The 20,340-nt window shown below is 61.1% G+C and overlaps 1 protein-coding gene across 1 annotated transcript; it reads right to left on the bottom strand.

Moving 5' to 3' along the window:
• Positions 1-15,779: 15,779 nt before the first annotated feature.
• RTL1 (retrotransposon Gag like 1) lies at positions 15,780-19,976 on the bottom strand. The gene has a single exon (XM_059058351.2). It carries the CDS (start codon positions 19,974-19,976, stop codon positions 15,924-15,926), a length of 4,053 nt encoding a protein of 1,350 aa, XP_058914334.1. The 3' UTR covers positions 15,780-15,923.
• Between the last annotated feature and the right edge of the window lie 364 nt (positions 19,977-20,340).

Here is a 20,340-nt window from a genome sequence, read left to right as displayed (position 1 = left end):
CGGGCCCGTCTGATGGGAGGGGCAGGGGAGCCAGCTCCGGTCCCAGGAAGCCACCTGTCCCCTACCCACTGGATACTCAAGGGTGATGGGGTGCCCAGAAGCAAAGCTGGCCTGGGGGGATCCGGAGATGGATGCATGTTTGGAGGAACTAACCCGGGCAGGTCCCCCTTCTTCTAATGGCTTTAGAAAGCCAGGTTTCTTTCCAGAAAGGAATATAGACAGGAGGTGGAGGAAGTGTGAGCTGGTCCCTGGAGCCCCGGAGGGGCCGCCCCCAGAGCCGCGACTCCTCCCCACCCGCCGCCCCGCTCCTCACGTATCCCCAGGGCCCTGGTGTGGGCCTGGTAGAGCAGTCACCCTGCTTAAAAGAAAGGGGAGCGGACGGCCGAGCTGTTCCGGTCCAGCCTGGCTGCAACCCAGGGCCAACACTCATTCCACAAGTTGGCTACTGAGCAGGCCTGGAGGGACCGCAGAGGTAGAGCCCGAGATGCAGCCCCTGCCCCACTGGCAGGGGCGACCAGCTCAGGAAGCTCGGGAAGCTCAGGCTGTTGGCCCGCGGTGCGTGGCTGGGGCCGTAGGGGGACAGAGGGGGGCAAAGGCAAGGGAGCTTCGGACTCCAGTCCGTGAGGAGTCCTGGGGTCAGCACACCTGGCTCTGCCGGAGCAGATGAGCTGGACACGCAACCAGTGGGAAAGAGAGGCTGACCGCTGCCACTGCCACCGTCAATGCCATTGTCAACGCCAAAGCCGTGACAACCACCACCCCTACGGCCACCACCTCCTCCTCCTCTTTCTCCCCCTTCCCCATTTCTCCTTCCTCTTTTTCCACCTTCCTCCTTCTCCCTCCTCCTCTTCCTCCCTCCTGCCCTCCACTCCCACAGGGAGGTGCCTCAAGGGAACTACAGGCAAGTCCAGCCATGACTGCTCGGGGCTGAGCATGGCTCCTCTGCAGAAGGAAAGAACCACCTCGGGGACCACGGACACATCTCAGCCAAGGAGACTTGACCCCAGTCCCTGATCAAGATGGAGACATGGATGGTGCTGAGTGAGGGTCCAGGCAGCACTGAGATGAGAAGACAGCCTCCAAGTGTGCCCACCTGGATGAGTCCACGGCCAGCCAAGGGGCAGCCGAGAGTCCAAGGAGAGTCTCGCACGCACGCGGTGGGCCCCCAGCCTCTGATGAAGCTTGTGCATCCAAATGAAAGTCCCCTTGATGTTCCAGAGCTGAGACCCCAGCTCTAGCCTCTGATGAAGCTCAGATGTCCATGATGAGGGGCCCCCTTGATGTTCCAGAGCTGAGACCCCAGCTCCAGCCTCTGATGAAGCTCAGGTGTCCATGATGAGTGACCCCTGTGATGTTCCAGAACTGAGACTCCAGCTCTGGCCTCCAGTGAACCTTGGGCCTCCAAAATGAGGGCCCCCTTGATATTTCAGAACTGGGACCCTAGCTGCAGCCTCTGATGAAGCTCAGACGTGCAGAACTGCTGAGAAAGCCTCAAGGCCATGGGCTTGCCTGGGCACGACTGGGTGTGGCCAAGGTTTGACTTGACGGGAGGTGGCAGAGGAGACTCTGCTCTCCACGCATGGCCTGCAGCTCTCTTCACTAGCAACACTGGAGGTACTGAACCCCGCAGGAAGTTGGGTTCCAGATGCATAAGGAGAGATGTGGAGCAGGGACTGCTGGCCGGAGGAGGTGTTAGGAAGAGCCTGGCAGCAGAAGTCATGGATTGTGGGCGGGGCCCTGCTGACGGAGCCCGCCCGTGAGTGTGTATCTCGGCAGCAAAGTGCCGTTTTATGTCTTTTAGTTGTGCCGGACTCATGGCTGGCTGCACACCAGACTTGACCCACGGGGCTGCCAAGTTGGCTGGACCCTGGAATGTAACCCAAGCTCGTTTCTGCGGCTTAGCTCCTCTCCCAGAGGAAGGTGCTAAACGCCCACTCGCCAGCCCGGCGTGAAGCCACGACCTCGGGGCTGGTCAGATCTGGTTGCCTCTTTCCAGCAACGGAAGTTCGCTGAGGTTGGGACTGAGACGGGGCCAGGCCATCGCGTTGGGTGGTGCAGATGGCATGGACAGCAGAGGAGGCCCCCCCAGTACACAGGGACATGATGGCAGCTTCCCAGATGCAGCTGCATTCTGGGCTGGGACCCTGCCCTGGGCACCTTGAAGGTCACTGTGGCCCTTCAGACATTGGGTTGACACCAGACTGTCCACTCAACTGGAGCGAGATGGCAATTAATGAAATAAGGCTGGAAACATTGCCTTGCTCAGAAACCGTAAGAACGTCGTGGGTTGACACAGTTGAAGTGATGAAAAGTGTCAACATTGGGACGAGAGAATGCTGAGTGTGATTCTGGATGTGCTGACTTTGAAGTCTTTAGACTGGGAGGTTCTGAGAATCTGATATCATCATTTATGCCATTCAGACATAGCTACAATAATATATCCCAGAAACTGACTTATTTTCTGCAGTTGGAGTCTGCAGGAAAAGGGAGCGGCTAGCAAGCGTTCTTGAAAAACACATCCTAACGATGCCAACATCATTTTGGTGATATTTCCTGGAAATTCATTCGAATGTGAAACTATGCACACAAAAACTTCTTTTATGAGTAACTGGAACTCGAGACCTGGGATGGAATTGAGGAGAAATGTCCTCTTAGAGGACTGCCCTGCCCCACCCTCCACAACTCTCATTTGGCCAAGTTATTTTAGGAGATTTCCAAGAACAAGCAATTATTAGAATCACCCGTTGCTGATTTCCTAGAAGTTTCCACAACAAATTCTGAAGCCAAATGCAAAATGGGTGAGCCAGCGGGCTTGTAATGTTTGTGAAGAAAATGTGAAACCACTCCATGACATCATCAGCTTCAGGGGGCGAGGCTCAAAGTAGAACCACAGTAGTGGAAATAAGGACAGATGGAACTTCTGGATCTCCTGACTTAATATAGGTCAGAGATTATGATACAGCCCCTGGCAGGAAGGTTGTCGAACTCTAAGATTTTCTGGAGTGTGCTAGGCATTGTGCAGAGACTCTGGAGGAAGAGATGAATTTGATTCAGTCCCTGCCCTCCAAGTGCAAAAGACCAAATTCCAGGTGCTACTGCTGCTGTGGTCTCAGTGTAGAGGGCTGCCCTTTGGTCAGGGCCGGATGGCCCATCGTGGTCTCCCAGTCAGCTCCCACTTTACAGATGAGAACACTGAGGCTGAGAGAAAGATTGATTACTTGATGTCCATTAAGACCAGACCTCTCTGGAGGTCAACATTCCCTACCCCAGGCTGCCTCTGATTGCACTGAGTTTCAGGAAGAGCCCAGAAGGCTGAGTGGATTGCCCACAAGACACCCATCGAGAGAAGTAGGAAGGCCTGGCGCCGGAGTGACTGTGTACCCGTTCTCCAAGAGCCCAGCCCCAGCGCCATCCTGGAAGACCAGGCCAGAGGGAGTGAGGATGCTGGGGTTTGGGGGTGGGGGGGGAATGGCACAGGAGGACCCCCGTCCAGGAGTCTAGGGAGCCAGGCCCGGCCGCTGTTTGTCTCTGACTCTCCCTCGGGGCTTTAGCTTCGCCAGTTACTCACTCCGTCCTCCTCCCGCTTTTTGGAGGGACATTCTCTGGTGGGATTTCCCACTCCCGCTCTGTGAGAAGTGGCCACTTGGTGAAATGGCTTCGTGGCAAAGAGGCAGACGAGTACTGAGGGAGAGGAAAATCATGACCTTCTTCCTTCCCAGGAGGGGTCTGGCCGTGCCTCAGATTTCACAGACACTCCCAGCTCAGCTCCTAGAGGCAGCAGGGAATGAAGATGCCTTGGGCTGCAGTTTTCTCCCGGTGGATTGTAATCTTCCCCTCTTATCCACGCTGGCGTCCATCGTTTGGGAGCTGGGAGCTGGAGCGAGGCAGGGTCAGGCGGCCCGTGGAAAACTTTCTCTGCAGCTCCCTTCACGTGGAGGGATATTCTCCCATGCAGGCCGGTGGGAGACAGGGCCCTCCCTGTACATCTCAGGAGACAGTTTGGGCTCTGGCCCTACTCCTGCACTCAGCCATCATGTCGGGTCTCTGGGGAAGCCAGTCCCAGTAGCGGTCAAAGCTCTCTGCAGAGGCTGGGCCCACCCAGGGGGTGGGTGGAGGTGGGCTGGGAGGACAGATGGCAGAGGCAGTAAGGGGTAGGATAACAGCCAAGTGGGCTAGAGTCAGGCCAAATTCAAGCCAAATGCTACAGCAACAGAGGGGGAGCCCCTACTCCAGGGAGACATTTTTTAGGCTAATTGATAGCTGTGTGCTTCCCAGACGGCCCACAGTCCCGGAGCTGTCTTCTGCGTCTGAGAAGCCTCCAAGGCCAGAGCTCCCCTGGACTCCGAGTTGCCCTCGGGGGGGGGGGGGGGTTGGGTGAGGGTCCGGGGGGGCTGGCAGGGCGTTGTGGAATGTTACCTATATACCTGCACTTCACAAAGCACTTTATCTGTTTGCTTGGTGGTGGCTGATGGTGGAAAGAGTGGACGGATGTGTGCCTGTCAGGGGCTAGGTGCTCCTTGGGCCCCCCCATGTCACGGTGGAGACCTTGGGCTCAGAGACAGGATACTCACATGTCCGTAGGGCGATGGGACCAGGAGCGGCCTTTTCTGCGGTGTCCTGGCCGGGGCCTCAGTGCACAGCAATCAGAGGCCACTCTGCTAGGAAGAAAGCCCCCAGGGCACCCCTGCTTGGCCGTCCGGGATTAATTACCCAGGCTGGAACCTGCCTCTTTAGAATTGACTGTGACTCCAAAGGGTCTTATCAAACCTCCCCTGCAGCCTGGGCTCCTGCCACCTGCACGGGTGCTGCTTCTGGAGGTTTCTGCAACCTGGGACCCCTGATCCAGGGATTACTCTGCACCCCTTCAACCCAGCTCCTGCACTGCCCCCAGCGCCAGACAGGTGCCCGGTTGGTGTTGGGTGGCTGCCCCAGGTTAGGCTCAAGTGCTGTCCCAACCCCGGGGGGATGGTGCTCAGGTTGCAGGGGGGTCTTGGCCCGGGCTGGGGACAGATGTGAGCCTGAGCCTGCCTGTGTGTGTGCCTGGGTGTGCACGGGTGTGAGCGCCTGGGTGTGTGTGCGCATGTGCGAGTGTGTGCGCGCGCGCGAGGCTGCGCGCGCGCGCATGCGCCTGCGCGCACGCATGCGTGTGAGAGAGAGGCACCGGGTGGAGAGTGACTGGAGACGAGAGACCGCGGCTCTCTCCCTATTGCCAGACTCCCTGATTGTGGATTCCACGTCCACTCTCTTCCAGACCCACTCCCCGCAGCCACCCCTGCCACGTGACCCCTGTAGCTTTCCATCAGCCCATCTGTCTGTCCAGTGCTGCCACAGCAAGCAGGAAAGTGGCAGCCTTGGCCCTCACCACTTACCCTTCTGTGACCCCCCTCCCCCGCATTGCCTCTCCTTGGCGATGCGCCCGCAGGTGGGGGACATCTTGCGCCGGTGAGTTGCTGACACACCCACTCACCAGCTCTGCCCAGTGTCCCGGAGTGGACCCTTTCCCGCCGCAGCCCCCTAGCTCCTCCCCACCCACCTGGGGTTCTGCTCGGCTCCCCCATGCCAGGTCCCAGACCCCAGCTTCCCCGGCAGCTCGCCGGACACGTTCAACCACCTCCTGGATGGAGGGACAAGGATGGGTTGAGCAAGGTGCACTGGGTCTTGTGCTGGTCTCCGCAGCCTGCCCAGCCTCCCTGGCCGCCGCCTGGGAGCGGCGCTGCCCAGGACCTCTGGACCCAGAGCTCCCAGACCTTGGCTGCTGCACTGTGCCCTCCACAGAGCCTCGGACCCGGAGTACGCCTGCGCCCCCATGGCACTCAGCCCAGATGCTGCACCATCCAGGTCAGTTCCCGCCTGCCCCACGGTGCCCCACCCACTTCTCACCCAGGTGACGCGTCTACCTGAGACTCAGAATCCAGAGGGGCAACGTTTGTCGTCGCGATGCATAGAACACATTGGCCTGGATTGAAAAGTGCTAAAAGTGACAGACTGGCTGATGAAAGTCTCTTTTGTCCGATTGGTTTGCCAGCGAGGTTGAGAGTGGATGATTCTAATGAGGTCTTTGCTTTTGACAGATATATATCTACATGTTACATATCTAGTGTGTGATAACCAGGAGGTTATATCACTGTAACTCTGTCAGCTTGGCATGAAAGCTTTGGTGCCAATTTAAACAGGGGCTGGGGGAAGGCGGGATGGCTTTTCAAAATTCCTTAATTGAGTCTGCAAGCAAAAATGTTTGCTGACACGCAGTCTAGGGCATCCACTGTTCCTCACTGGCAGCGCTGTCAGCTTGGTAGTTGCTCTCTGAGCTTTGCACCCGATGGGTATTCTGTTAATGCAAGTGGGCGGGGGTGTTGAGCAGGACGCCCGGGTCCTGAGCCTCAGAGGTTTCCACGCCCAGTTCGTGGGGTCCTGGGTTCCTCTTCCACCCCCGTCTAGTCTTTGGGGTCCATCTCACGCACGTCTGTCACTGTGGGCTCCATTATCCTGGCATCCATCACCACTTCACTGTACCCTGCAACTACCGGGTCCTGGGGCCTGGCCCATCCTTCCCCGTGGGCTGGCCATCTCGGGCTCCCATCACCTCCACCTGGCCTCTGTCATCCTGAGCACGGCATCTCACCTCTGTCACTGTGGACCTGGCCATCACCCATCCATCATCGGCCTCACCTCCATCATCCTCGCTTCGGGGCGCACTCTGGCCCCCAGGGCCTTGTACATGGTAGGCTTTCATTCATTCGTTTGCACATTCGGTGAAGGTCTACTGTGTGCCAGGCCCTGTGCCAGGCAGCAAGTAAATGGACGTGGCCCGTGGGAGTGCACACCTCGGGGAGACGCACGAGAGCCGGCGGATGGCACAGAGCCTGGGCCAGGGCGGCTTGGGGACGTGGTGCGGAGAAGGGCGGGTCTGACTGCATGGTGGTGGGGAGGTTCAGCCCAGGTCCTGCTGAGTGAGGTCTGCAAGGAGAGCCTACCTGTGCCCACTTTCTTCCCTGCTGGTGGCTGGCATCTCAGAAATGGCACCAGAAGCCCAGGCCCTCCCAGCCTGCCTGCAGGGTCCTTGCTCCCAGGCCCCTGGCACAAGTCCAGCCCCTCTGGCAGCCTGGGCTCCTTGCACTGTGCCCCCTGTTCTCTGGCTCAGCCTCCTTGCTGTCCCCTTTGTTGGGGATCACCCGTTCCTGCCCAGATCTTTCCATGTTGGCCACATATTTCTCCTTTTTAGATGGTAAACTGATGCTCAGACTGGTTTCCCGAGTGTCACGCGTCAGGGCTCGGAGGGAGGGTTGAGGACTAAATTCTGTGCTCTTTCCACCAAAGTTGAAATGAATGAATGAATGAATGAATTGATGACATAAGAGAAAGGAGGTGGGTGGTGGGGAAGATGTGGACTTCTCAGTCTTAGAGTGGTTTCAAGGCAGAGTTAGACCACGTTGGAGGAAGGGGAGTCACAGGGGGTCATGGAGGGGCAGCCAAGTCTGTGATGGAGGGTTAGGGTTAGGGGGTAAAACCGGACAATGGTGGACAAGGCAGTGAATTTCTTGTACAGCAAAATTTATTTCATTGTAAAATTCTGAGCTGTGTCCTTGTAGTTTGGTCTGTTACAGTGCACTTCTGTTCTCTCAAATCATGGTGGTCAAGGATGGTTTGGTCTATTGGCTTGAATGCCTTTGCTTGGCCAGGTGGTGGTTGATAGATATCCATCTGGGCTTTTTCCAGGTCTTGGAGAGTCAGAAACTGGGACCCTCTAGTGTCCACCAAGACCCTGTGGATGTGCTGAGGGAGGGGCACTGGTTTGTGGGGCGTGATGGCGGGTGTCTTCAAGCTCCTCTTCATGTATTGGAGTGGACTCAGTTTTAGGGGCCCTTGGGTGTCAGTCATCAGATGCTTTAGGATTGGTTACTTGGAGTTCTCCCCTTGGTGAAGGAACTTCTGTAACTTTCAGGATCGTTAAGTTGCCTATTAGACTCTGAATCTGACTCAGAATTGATGTGGCGTGTGCGTACTGCCAGGGGGTCTGTAGGGACGAGGTGGCCTCATGGGGTCCAGCTTTGACCCGAGAATGTCCATCATATTGCAGGGTGGGGCTGCACTTCATGGCAGTTGGAGGCTGAAAAGCACTGCTAGGTTCATGGAACAGTTATGCCTGTCCCCACTAAGGGTAATGAGACCCCCTCCACCAGTCAGGTGTCACACAGACCCACTCCTGCACTCAGGTGTCACACAGACCCCCTCCTGCACTCAGGTGTCACACAGACCCCCTCCTGCACTCAGGTGTCACACAGACCCCCTCCTACACTCAGGTGTCACACAGACCCCCTCCTGCACTCAGGTGTCACAGATACCCTATTCAACTCAGGTGTCACACAGCCCCCCTCCTCCACTGAGGTGTCACACAGACCCCCTCCTGCATTCATGTGTCACACAGCCCCCCTCCTTCACTGAGGTGTCACACAGAACCCTTCCTCCACTCACGTGTCACACAGACCCCCTCCTGCACTCAGGTGTCACACAGATTCCCCCTGCACTCAGTTGTCACACAGACCCCCTCCTGCACTCAGGTGTCACACAGACCCCCTCCTGAACTCACGTGTCACACAGACCCCCTCCTGCACTCAGGTGTCACACAGACCCCCTCCTGAACTCAAGTGTCACACAGACCCCCTCCTGAACTCAAGTGTCACACAGACCCCCTCCTGCACTCAGGTGTCACACAGACCCCCTCCTCCACTGAGGTGTCACACAGACCCCCTCCTGCACTCAGGTGTCACACAGAACCCCTCCGCCAGTGAGGTGTCACACAGACCCCCTCCCGCACTGAGGTGTCACACAGATCCCCTCCCGCACTGAGGTGTCACACAGACCCCCTCCTGTACTCAGGTGTCACACAGAACCCCTCCGCCAGTGAGGTGTCACACAGACTCCCTCCCGCACTGAGGTGTCACACAGAACCCCTACTCCACTCAGGTGTCATACAGACCCCCTCCTGCACTCAGGTGTCACACAGAACCCCTCCGCCAGTGAGGTGTCATACGGACCCCCTCCTGCACCATGTGTCACATAGATCCCCTCCTCCACTCAGGTGTCACACCGACCCCCTCCTGCTCTCATGTGTCACAGAGACCCCCTCTTCCACTGAGGTGTCACACAGACCCCCTCCTGCCCTCAAGTGTCACGCAGACCCCCTCCTGCACTCAGGTGTCACGCAGCTCCCCTTCTGCACTCAGGTGACACGCAGACCCCCTCCTGCCCTCAGGTGTCACACAGACCCCCTCCTGCACTCAGGTGTCACACAGACCTCCTCCTGCACTCAGGTGGCACACAGACCCCCCCTTCTCCACTCACGTGTCACACAGACCCCCTTCTGCACTGAGGTGTCACACAGACCCCCTCCTCCACTCAGGTGTCACACAGACCCTCTCCTGCTCTCATGTGTCACACAGACCCCCTCTTCCATTGAGGTGTCACACAGACCCCTTCCTGCCCTCAGGTGTCACACAGACCCCCTTCTGCACTCAGGTGTCACGCAGACCCCCTCCTGCCCTCAGGTGTCACGCAGACCCCCTCCTGCACTCAGGTGTCACACAGACCCCCTCCTGCACTGATGTGTCACCGTGAGCCTCTTCCATGCTCATCTGTCCTATGAAGTCCTCCTTCTCCCATGTGTTATGCTGACCTCCGCTCACGGGTCCCACGTGTGCACTCTTCTCTTAATTGTAACACAGATCTACTCCCCGCCCCATGTGTCATACCCTTCCCCTCTTCCTCCCACAAGTTTTACGGAGCCCCCTCCCTCGACTGTCACACTTGTGTCCCTTTCCCATCCTTAAGCCGCACTGACCCCAAACCCCATTCTCATTTCACGTAATGCTCCTGCACTCCCAGAGGTCATCGTGGGCCCCTCCCCACCACGTGTCACACTCGGCACTGCCTACTGACATGTCACACCGAGTCCCCGCCTCGTATTTATGCTTCTCTTTGAGCTCCTCTCCCACTTACGTGTCATATTGAATCCCTGCCCCTTCTTGTGTCACACAGAGTAACTCTTGCCCCTTTGTCAAACCTCGCCCTCCCCTCTTCTCTGACCCTGAGCCTCTCTCCCATTTATGCGTCACACCGGACCCTCCCCCACCAGAGTCACGTATGCCCTCTGCCAGCGTGTCACGTTGAGTCTCTCCCCTACCGGCGTGTAACACTGAGCGCCCACTGTTGTGTCATACGAGCCCCTCCCACACGTGTGTCACACTCGTCACTCCCGCTCATGAGTCACACGGAGCCCCTCTTCACCCAGATGTCACCCCAGCTGTGTGTCACTGAGCCTCTTCTGCACTCCTGAGCAGTCACGTATCACATTGATTTCCTCTCACCGTTCAGGTCACGCAGAGCTCCTTCCCTGCTCATGTGTCACATCAAGCCCCTTAATGCGCTTGTGTCACATTGCTCCTCCATTCGGTGTGTCGCTTTGTGCCCCGGAACCCTTCCGTGTGTACCCCGAGCCCCTCCCCTTCCCATTTGTCACATGGAGCCCCTCCTCCACACGTCACACTGAAGCTCCCCACTCACTGTCACACTGAAGACCCTCTCCTGCTCATGTGTGGCACCGGGTCCCTTCCTGCCTCAGGTATGACACCGGACGCTGAGCTTTTCCTCCCAGCTATGCATCACCGAGGCCCCTTCTCCACTGCTGTGCCACTAGAGCTCTGTTCCACCTGTGTGCCACACTAAACTCCCTCCCTCGTGCGCCACACCGGTCCCTCCCCTACCTGTACGTCACACTGAGAGCCTGCAACCTGCGTGTGTCCCACTGAGCCCCTCCCCCTCTCATGTGTCCCACCGAGTTACTCACCCACTCGTGTGTGACATGGAGCCCACCTTCCACCCATGCTTTACAGCGAGCCCCTCCCCCACGTGTCATGCTAAGTCCCTCACTCGTTCACGTATTTTGTGGAGTCCATTCCCCACCCATCCTCTGAGCCCCTGGCTGCGCGGGGGCGTGTCCTCAAGCCCGTTGCTGCCCTGCCAGCCTCTTCCTGGCACGGTCTTCTCTCTGGTCTGCAGTCCTCGAGCTCCTGGAGGGGAAGGCCTAGGGCTGGGCCATCTCTGAGGTTCCCTCCTTGGAGGGGAGGGTTATGCCCCTGGTGGGACACTCCCCAGGGTCGGGCCCAGGCCAGAGGTGGAGACAGGGCCTGCCCTGGGGCTTCTCCCACTGATGGGGCAGCGGCTGGGCTCCTGTCGGGAGCCCCCTGAGAGGACCCAGCTCCTAGGACAGACAGGTGGACGTCAGAGAGACAGTGCCCTTTTTTTCCCAGGCCTGCCCCTTCTTACTGCCCCTGGAGGAGGGTCTCCTCGAGGGGCCTTAGCCTCTGCCCAGGACTCTTTCATGACCAGGAGGCTGAGGCCCCTCACAGGCGGCTGCTTCCTACTCTCTCCTTAAACCCCATCTGGAGACATCCCTGGCTCCGCAGCTGTTCCTAACCCCGTGTCCCGTGTCTCTCGGCTGGAAGCTGTCAGCAGGTGCCCCCTTCTTCTCCTTGTCCAAGCTGGGCGCCCGAGGGCGCTAACCCACGTCCCCCTGGGCCCTGGCTGCTGACTTTGGCTGTCCCGCTAACTTAGGTGCCATGCGTGGCGGGAGGAGAGCGCACCAAGCCCCTGTGCGACTAGCATCATTTGCCCACGAGGCAGCCATGGCAGCCCGCAGCACGGAGCCCCCAGCCAGGACAGCAGGGCCTTCCGCCATCCTCCTCCTCCCCTGCCTCCACCCGGCTTTGCATCTTTCCCCACTTTGCAGCATCAGGACCTCCTTGTGGAGGTCAGGAAGGCCCTCCTGGCCAGGAGACCGCTTGAGCAAAGGCGGGGCCTTCGAGTGGTGGTGGGAGTATCACGTTTGCCTCCGTCAGGTGCAGTGTGTTGGAGCGAGACGTGACACAGGGAAGATCGAGGTCCCATCGTGAGAGGCCTCGACGTCGGCCAAGGAGAGGCCTCCTCCCGCCCAGGACCTTGGATAGAAACCAGAGCTCTGAGGAGAGGACAGCGTGTGCTGCTTGGTGGGTGGGTGGAGGTGGGGGCCGGGGTGTGGGGACGGGCTCTGTGTGACGCTGGCTTCTTGCTTACTTTGGGCGCAGGCGGGCACCGCCCTGGTAGGCAGGGAGGGGATTTCAAGCTCCTATCACACCCCCTAACACGGGAGCCTGTGTCGGGGGGCCCGACAGAGGCTGGACCTGCGGCCGCCTGCAGGAGGGATGGGCATATCAGGATCCGAGTGGTGAGTAGCCATCAGCTGCCGGGGAGTGTGTACTGTTACATGTTTCCAGAAACAGGTCCATGTGTACCAGGCCTGGAGGCTGGACCTCTTGGCCATGGGTGGGCTTTTGCGGGGTGGGGGGGCTGCGGGGGGTTGGGAAGGGCAGGGAGGTGGCAGAGAGGCTGGCAGCCTCACCTGGTTGGAATCGGGGCTCCCCTGTGTCCCTGGATGCTGTCAGAGCTCACTGGATGGCAGTGGTCTTGGGGAGGGAGGGGGGCACCTGGGCACAGGCGGCTGTGTAACCTGTCTTGCGTCTTGAGTTTCCACCTTTGTTGTGGTGCCATGATGTCATAACCCAGCATGTCATTCAGTACTGACTTTTTTCTTGCTTTCAGGGAAAAAAGGCTTGTATTGTGTTCTCTAAACTCTTTTTCTAGGAAGGTGGGGACCTCATGTCAGTAGTTTGTCCTCCTTGGCCTGGGAGCTGCCTCTCTTGTCTGTAAATGGGGATAAAGCCCCTTCTGGCTGGACTGGGGCGGGGGACCCAGTTAGACCAGTACACCACCGTCCACTGTGTCCAGACTGCTGTGCCAGCACTATTGTGCCGGCAGCCCCACTGCTCTACGTGCGTGTGAGTGTGCAGCTGTGTCACCGTGGGTAGGTGTGTGCACCTTAGGGGGTGTCTGCACTCCCCAGCGTAGGGCAGGGCTGGCTGTTCGGTGGCGAATTCTCAACCGTAGCCGAGAGGCCGCCCCGTTGCCCCTCCGCCTGCACAGGCCTGGCTGGAAAGAGTCGCGCTCCTGGCAGGTCCTGGGCTGCAGGGACGGGAGGGCTCATCTTCCATCCCATCGCCCAGGGCAGCCCCTACCAAGCAGGTTTGCCCTGGAGGTTCGGCTTCTAGGACCCCCCCCCGCCCAAGGGTGGCTGGGCGAGGGGCCAGTGCTGGGCGTGGCCTCCCCACCATGACCCCAGGCTCTGCTCCAGGGGAGCTCATGCCAAGGGATTCGGGAACCCCCAGCAAAGCGTCATCTGGGAGCAGAGGGGATTTTAGGAATCAGAGGCCCTTGGAGATTGTGTCTCGTTGCCCCTGAAACTCCCCTCCCCTTTAACCACACCCCCCATTTGATGATAGGAAAACAGCCCTGAAGCCCAGACAGCTGCTAGCCAGGGTCACCCAGCAAGCTGGAGAAAGGGCCACTAAGCGGGTCTTGGGGTTCTAGGAGATGAGCCCCTGACCTTGACCCACGGGGCTTGCCCATGGCTTCTTGGAGTTGCTGTCGGGGGGGTGGACAGACAGACAGGTAGGGTGCCCTTGGCTCCCGGGGCCTCGGTGATGGTGGCTGTTTGCGGGCGTCGTTCCTGGGTCCGTGACTGCAGGTGTGCAGGGCGTGGCGGGGAGGGAGGGGCCCAGGGTGGGAGGGCGGAGGCCGCTGGGGAGGACCCCAGTCCCGGCTCTGTCCTTGACCCCTTCTCGGCTGGCATCAGGTCAACTGCCCTCTCTGGGCCTTGGTTTCCCAAGTGTCTCCTGAAGAAGCGGCATAAGAAGTCCATGCATGGGGGGCAGTGGGGGACACGGACTCCAAGTGTGACTTCCTTTGTGATGGGAGCTCCGGGTCAGAGCGACGGAGGAGGAGGAGGAGGAGGAGGAGGAGGAGGAGGAGGAGGAGGAGGAGGAGGCTGGGAGAGGGGGTGCAGCCGGTCAGCAGGGGGCCGGGGGGCGGTGAGAAGCCCAGAGGTGTAGCCGAGCCCCTGGCTTTGAACCTGGGGATCCTGACCATGATCTCTCGGTGCCGCCGTCGGGGGTAGATGCCTCAGACAGATGGGTGGGGGGTGAGCGACAGTCAGTCGCTCCTGGGGGCCAGTGAGGGCGCCGGGCGTGACGCCGGCTGGGGCCGGAGGGGGCGCAGAACTCTGGGGGGTCCGTGAGGGACATGACCTTCCTTAGGGGTGGGGGGAGGGGCAGGCCTGTGAGGGGGAGGGGGAGTCAGGCCCCTGCAGAGCCCCTGACCTTTGAACCTGAGATCTGCTTGGTGGTCTCATGGTGCCACCGTCAGGGGCAGATTCTTTGCTGAGAGGGCAGACTTAAGGCCCGTGACATGGTGTGCGAGGGCCCGCGTGCACGGACCTCCGTGTCGGAGCCCCTCCCCACGTGGAGGTTCTAGGTCCCCCGCAAGGAGTGGTCCTAGGAGTGTGGAGGGGCGGCGGATCCGGGAGGTCCAAGGCCGCTGCCAGATGGGCGGGCCCTGAGGCCAGGCAGAGGGGCCCTCGGTCAGCAGGGGCCGGGCTTTGGGATGGGTGGGCCCTGAGTGCCCGAGAACCCCGTCACCGCTGCCCTCCCTCCCCGGACTCCCTTGCCTTCGCAGGGCAGCGCACCCTCAGAACAGCTTTTCTGCCACCTTCACGGCCCTGTGACCTTGGCCTTCTCCACTAGGGGTGGTGGTGGGGTAATCGCTGAAGCCGAGGTTCCTTGGTTCGAAGACCCTCCGAGTTAGGGGGGCAGGGCACAGGCGGGGCCCGCCCCCCATTTCTCGCGTGGGACGAATTGGCACTTGGATTTCTGGGGTCCCTGATCCCGACCCTCCGGAAGAGGCAGCTCCCCGTGTTGCCCTCCTCGCCCGCCTCCCCCAGCTTGCGTGCCAGGCGCCTGGTGGGCCTGGTTCCCCGGGGGAGCCCCTCCCCTCCCCCACTCCATCTGCTCTCCCTCCATCCTGCCTGTCCCCACCCTCCACCTTCAGAACAAGCCACGGAGTCAGATCATCTTTTAACTCTGCTTTATTTGGGGGGTGGGGAGTGGTGAGGAGGGGCCGGCGGCGAGGGGCTCCTCCCCGTGGCGGAGAGCGGTGGTGTGGTAGGAGTAGGAGCTCGCTCAGCTCCTTGGCTGTCTTGGGCCTCCGTCAGTCTCGCTTGGAGCCCCTGCCCTTGTCTCGGGCCTCAGGCCCCTGTGCTGTCAGTGTTGGGGTGGGGGAGGGAGCCCGCCCGGGCGAGGTCACCCCGTCAGCGTCCCGGACAGTCGCAGGGACGCCCTGAGGCTGCGAGTCCGGTAAGTACGGGCACGTCGGGACCCTCTGTGGAGCAACGCCGCCCAGGTGAGAGCCAGAGCTCGGGGTCAGACAGTCAGTGTCGAGGGAGCTGGACCCGACGGGGGGCGGGAGCAGCTTTGCAGGGAGGTGGGGCGGGGGAGGCCAGGGTCGGGCCCGGGGGGGCAGGGGCACTGGTGGAGGTAGAGGAAGTCAGTGGAGCACCCGAGGTCAGTGTCCCAGGGAGGCTCGAGGTGGCCACTCTCCACTCCAGCAGGCTGGGTCCCTGGCGTCTGCTTGCTCTCGGCTGCGTCTGCTGTGCTGATTCTTCACCTGGCCTTGGGTCATGGGGTCATTTCCTGGCCATCACTGCTCTCTCCTCTCACTGATCTCACGCCCAGTTGCAGGCCTGGGACCTGGAGAATTAAGACGGAGTTGGGTAGCCCTGAGCTGACTCTGGGTCTCTGATGGTTGGACAGTCCACTGGATAGTCCCTTGGCACGGGTACTGTTGCTGGTGGATGAGTTGATGCTTTGCCCTTCTCCAGTGTTTCTCCTTGGGTCGGGAGTGGCAGGAAGGGGGCCCGGGGTCCGAGCGAGGCCGGCGGAGGCACGGGGAGGCTGGAGGGAGGTTCCGTGGGGCGGCGGGGCCGGGGAGAGGAGGCGTTTTCAGTCGAGGTCCGCGTCCTCCTCTTCGCTGGGCAGCTCCTCCCGCGTTGCCCTTCCCCTGGGGGGGCTCACCCCGATGAGGGTGGGTGTAGACCGGGTGTGGGCGGTGGTCAGGAAGCGGGTCAGGGCCCTGGCTGCCAGCTCCCAGTTGATCGGGACGGACCGCCCTCGGGCGCTGTGGCTGTAGAGCAGGCGGTGGGCGTCGGCGTCGGCGTCGGTGTCGGTGGGGAGGCGCCGGCGGGGCGCGAGGGCGCCCGGGGCGTCGGTGCTCAGGGCCTCCCGCACGTCGGTCCCCTGCTTGTCCTGCGAGGTGTCTTGCAGGCCGTCATGCAGGCCACACTGACGGTAACGTTGCAGGTCGTCTTGCAGGGCTTCTCGCAAGACGGCATCCTCATCATCGACGGCGTGCAGCTCCAGGTAGCGGTTCGGGCGCGGGTGGGGGTGGGCCCCCTCACGGGGGGCGACTCTGAGGGCCAAGAACTCGCACAGCGTCTGCCAGAACTCGGGCGTGAATCGCAGGCCAAGCAGGCCGTCGCGCTGCCGCTGGCCGGGGCCCAGGAACAGCTCGGCCAGTTCCTCGGCTGGGATGGCGCCGGCGCCCGTGAGCGGGGGCATCTGGGCGAACAGCCGGGCGACGGCGGGGGCGAGGCCGCCGCCAGCGAGGCCGCCGCCAGCGATGAGGGACGGGTCCAGGAGCAGGTGCAGGGAGCGCCGTGGCGGCGGCCGGGCCGTGTCCGAGGTGGGCGCGGGCGGCAGGGCGAGGCGCCTTCTGAACCGCAGCAGCACCAGGAGGGCGGCCACGGCCAGGAGGTTCTTCCAGAACAGGAGGCCTCGGAAGAAGTGCAGGATGACGGCCCTGATCTGGGCTGTGCTGAAATGGGCGAGGAAGCTGCCGAGTATTTGGTCAGCTGGTATCAGAGCCAGGAACTCCTGCTGGAGGTTCTGCCCGTTTGGCTCGTCCCGGTGAAGGGCATCTTCGTTCTCTTCGTCCCCCGATTCTGGGGGCTGATGCCCGGGGGACCCTCCCATAGCGAAGAGCGTCACTGGCCGGGTGGCGGCGCGGTGCTGGAGGGCTCTTCTCCGGGGAAGTTTCCGCACGGGCGGCCCGGGCCGGCCGCCCTTTGGTTCTGGCCGCTCCATGACGTCAAAGTGGAAGTGGGCGAAGAAGAAGACCCAATGCCCGGGGAGAAGTACGGTGAGCCTGTCATTATTCAGGGAGGCCAGATCCTCTGTGCTGAGGAGGATCTTGATGGGCTCCTCGGTGTTCTCCAGGTAGCGGCACCACACCATGAAGGCAGCCCGTACCGGAAGGATCTTCATCTCCGCCGGCGAGGCCTCGACCTCGATCGGGGAGATGTTCCGAGAATAGAAAGCGCAGCAGACTCGCTTGCCGGTTCGGCCGTCGACTTGGATCAGGGAGGCGTGCAGGGACGTGTCGGTGACACCCGTCTCCAAGTAGAACGGGTTCTGGGGCTTGGGGTGGTGGAGGAGGGGCGCCTCGCGGAAGGCCCGCTTCAGGCGCTCGAAGGCGCCCTGCTCCTCGCGCCCCCAGGAGAAGGACCGGTTGCTCAGTAGCTGCCGCACCAGGGGCTCCGTGATGGCGGCGAAGCGCTCCACGAAGTGCCGGTACGGGAAGGCGAACTCCATGAGGTTTCGCAGGGACGTCGTAGAGCCTGGGATGGGGCACCCTGTTACGGCGCTCACGGTGCTCTTGCTGAGTCTCACCCCTTTGGGGCTCATGACGAATCCCAGGAATTCGGCGGTGCGCCGGTGGAACTGGCTTCTGTCCAGGGAGCAGTAGACGCGGTGGTAGCGGAAGCGGACCAGGACCTGGCGGACGTGGTGGGGGTGCTCCTCCCGGCTCATTGAGTAGACCAGGACTTCCCGCCCGTACGAGAGGACGAAGAAACCGAGCATGTCCTTCAGGATAAAGTGGATCACGCGCTGAGGGATGATGGGGTCCGCGCAGATCAGGAAGGGCGGGTAGCTCGTCATCTCTTGAAGCTCCAGACCGAACGCTGCTTTCCATACGTCTTCTGCTCGGTGCGCGTTCATGCTTTCCTCCACGACGGTGCCGCGCAGCTCCAGCTTCGTGAACCACGCAGCTCCGTGTAACTGGTCGAATAGTTCTGGAATCATCTGTACGTAGTCGTGCCCGCTGGTCAGCGTGTCCTGCGGGTCCCAGTGCTCCCCCCGCCTGGCTCGCTCTTGCGTCCTGGCTCCCACAGGTTCCCACGGCGCGCTGGAGGGACACTCGTAGTAGGTCTCGCTGTGATCACTGTCTCCAGCCTGCTGAAGCTCAGAGGGCTCTGATTCAGAAAGATCATCGGATCCGTCTGAGCTTGGCTGGTCGGAAGTCTCCTCACCTGCTTCCTTCGGGTTAAACACGTCGGCCAGGTCGGAGTAGGGGGGCGGCAGTCCGGGCAGCAGGCTTATGGCGTGTCTTTCCAGAGCGACACACGGTGAGGGCGGGCGGAAGCAGTTCTTCAGGCAGTGGGGGGAGTGGAAGGTGCAGCGGCCGCTGACCCAGTCGACCTCTGGGCTGTGCACTCGGAGCCAGTTGGTGCCGAGGATCACGGAGAAGTCGGGAGACCGAACGATGTCGAATTCCAGGGACTCCTGGTGGTTCTGGTGGGTGCACACCAGCGGCTCGGTGTAGAGCCCGACGGGCTCGCGGCCGACCGGCGGGCCGTCCACGGACTGGGCCGACCGCGGGGAGGGCTTCTCGTAGAGCCCGACGCAGTGCTCTTGGGCGAACCTCTCATCCATGAAGTTGCCCCCCGCCCCCGAGTCGAGCAGGGCCTGGACCGCCACGCTGTGGTAGGGGCTCACCCTCACCATGAGCAGCAGGAACAGGTGGTCGCGGCTGATGGCGGGGTGGGCCTCGCAGGGCGGCCAGCTGCCCACCACCCAGCGCTCCGGGGCAGGTGAGTCGATCCAGGCCAGGTTCCGCGGGCGGGCCTCCGGCGGCAGCCTCAGCACCGCCCTCCTCTCCGCCAGCTTCTCTTCTATCTGCAGGACCAGCACGATCAGACTGTCCAGCGAGTCCGGCTGGGGGACGCGGAAGAGATAGTGCCTGATCTCCTCCTTGAGCCCCTGGCACAGGTGGGCCTGCAGGACTTCGTCCGGCCAGCCCAGGGTGGGTACCAGGCCCTGGAACTCGTTGACGTAGTCGATGGCGGCGCGATCCCCCTGCCTGAGGTTGAACATGGCCTCTTCCGCCACCCGCAGGGCCTGGCGGTACTGGAACGTGTCGGACATGGCCTCCAGGAAGGCTGGGAAGTTGTCAATCAGGGGGCTTTCTCTCTCCACCAGATCTTTGGCCCATTCCAAGGCCAAGCCCGAGAGGTGGCAGATGACGTACCCCACTCGCAGGCGGTCGCTGTAGAACATCCTTGGGTAGCTCTGTAAGATCAGCTGGCAGAGCACGATGAACTCGTGGTATTCTCTGCGATCGCCCGAGAATTTGCCTGGGGTCGGCAGTTGGCCGGCGCTGATGGCCCTCATCAGGATCTCTTCCGCCACTCTCTGCTGCTCTCTGAGGTCTTGCATCCGGAAGTACAGAGAGATGATGGACGCCACCGTGCCCGTGATCCCTGCCGTCGAGCTGTCCGCCGGCTCTTCGGGAAGCTCCTCCTCTTCCCACCCAGCCAGGTCAGTGCAGTCGTCTTGCTCCTCCCGGGCTCCCCGTGGGTTGACTGATACCTCTCCCACGCTACCAGGTGCCCCGCCGAATGGACCCCCCACTTCCAGACGTGAACCATCGCGTGACTCCTCCAGGTCTTGGAGTAGGTCATTGGGTGGATCCTTTATTTCCCTATGTGGGCCACTGGATGGCTCCTCCATGTCTTGGAGGAGATCAATGGGCAGCTCTTCCATTTCCTGGGCCAGGCCACTGGCCAGCCCCGCCGCCGCCGCCGCCGCCGCCGCCGCTCTGCTGCCTGGTGTCTCCACGGTGGTGTTGGATGAGCCCTCGGAGGACTCCATTTGTTTTGATGATGGATTCTTACGCTCCATCATCGTCTCAAATGAGTCTTCAGAGGGTTCTATCATTTCGTCGGAGGGGAAGGAGTGTTCTCTGAAGACCGGTAAGGTTGTGACGCGTCCGGTCAGTGACTGGGATGGCAGAGGTCAGAACCTGGGGGTGGGGAGGGGGTGCGAGGAAAGGCAGTGGTTTAGGGTCTCACGAGGTCAGGGTCTCCAGGACAAATCGAGTGCCCAACTTGGCAGAGCAGAGAGAAGCTGGGGAAAGCCTCCCTGGGTCCAACTTGGGGCATCCCATGGAGAGGAAAATCTGCAAACCCCTGACCTTCCCGCCTACTCTCCCAGGCTTACTCTACCTGTCTGACCTGGCTGCTCCCCCGTGGCTGTAAGAAATTCACCGCTCATAAATTCCGTGGAGGTGACGGGCCCGGAG

Source organism: Kogia breviceps, chromosome 3 (genome assembly GCF_026419965.1).
Source record: "Kogia breviceps isolate mKogBre1 chromosome 3, mKogBre1 haplotype 1, whole genome shotgun sequence".
Taxonomy (NCBI): Eukaryota; Metazoa; Chordata; class Mammalia; order Artiodactyla; family Physeteridae; genus Kogia; species Kogia breviceps.
This window is presented reverse-complemented; position numbering and strand designations above follow the sequence as displayed.

Bases quoted from the DNA above. Each gene is read 5' to 3' on its own strand.
- RTL1 (XM_059058351.2), bottom strand. From the start codon at position 19,976: ATGATAGAACCCTCTGAAGACTCATTTGAGACGATGATGGAGCGTAAG.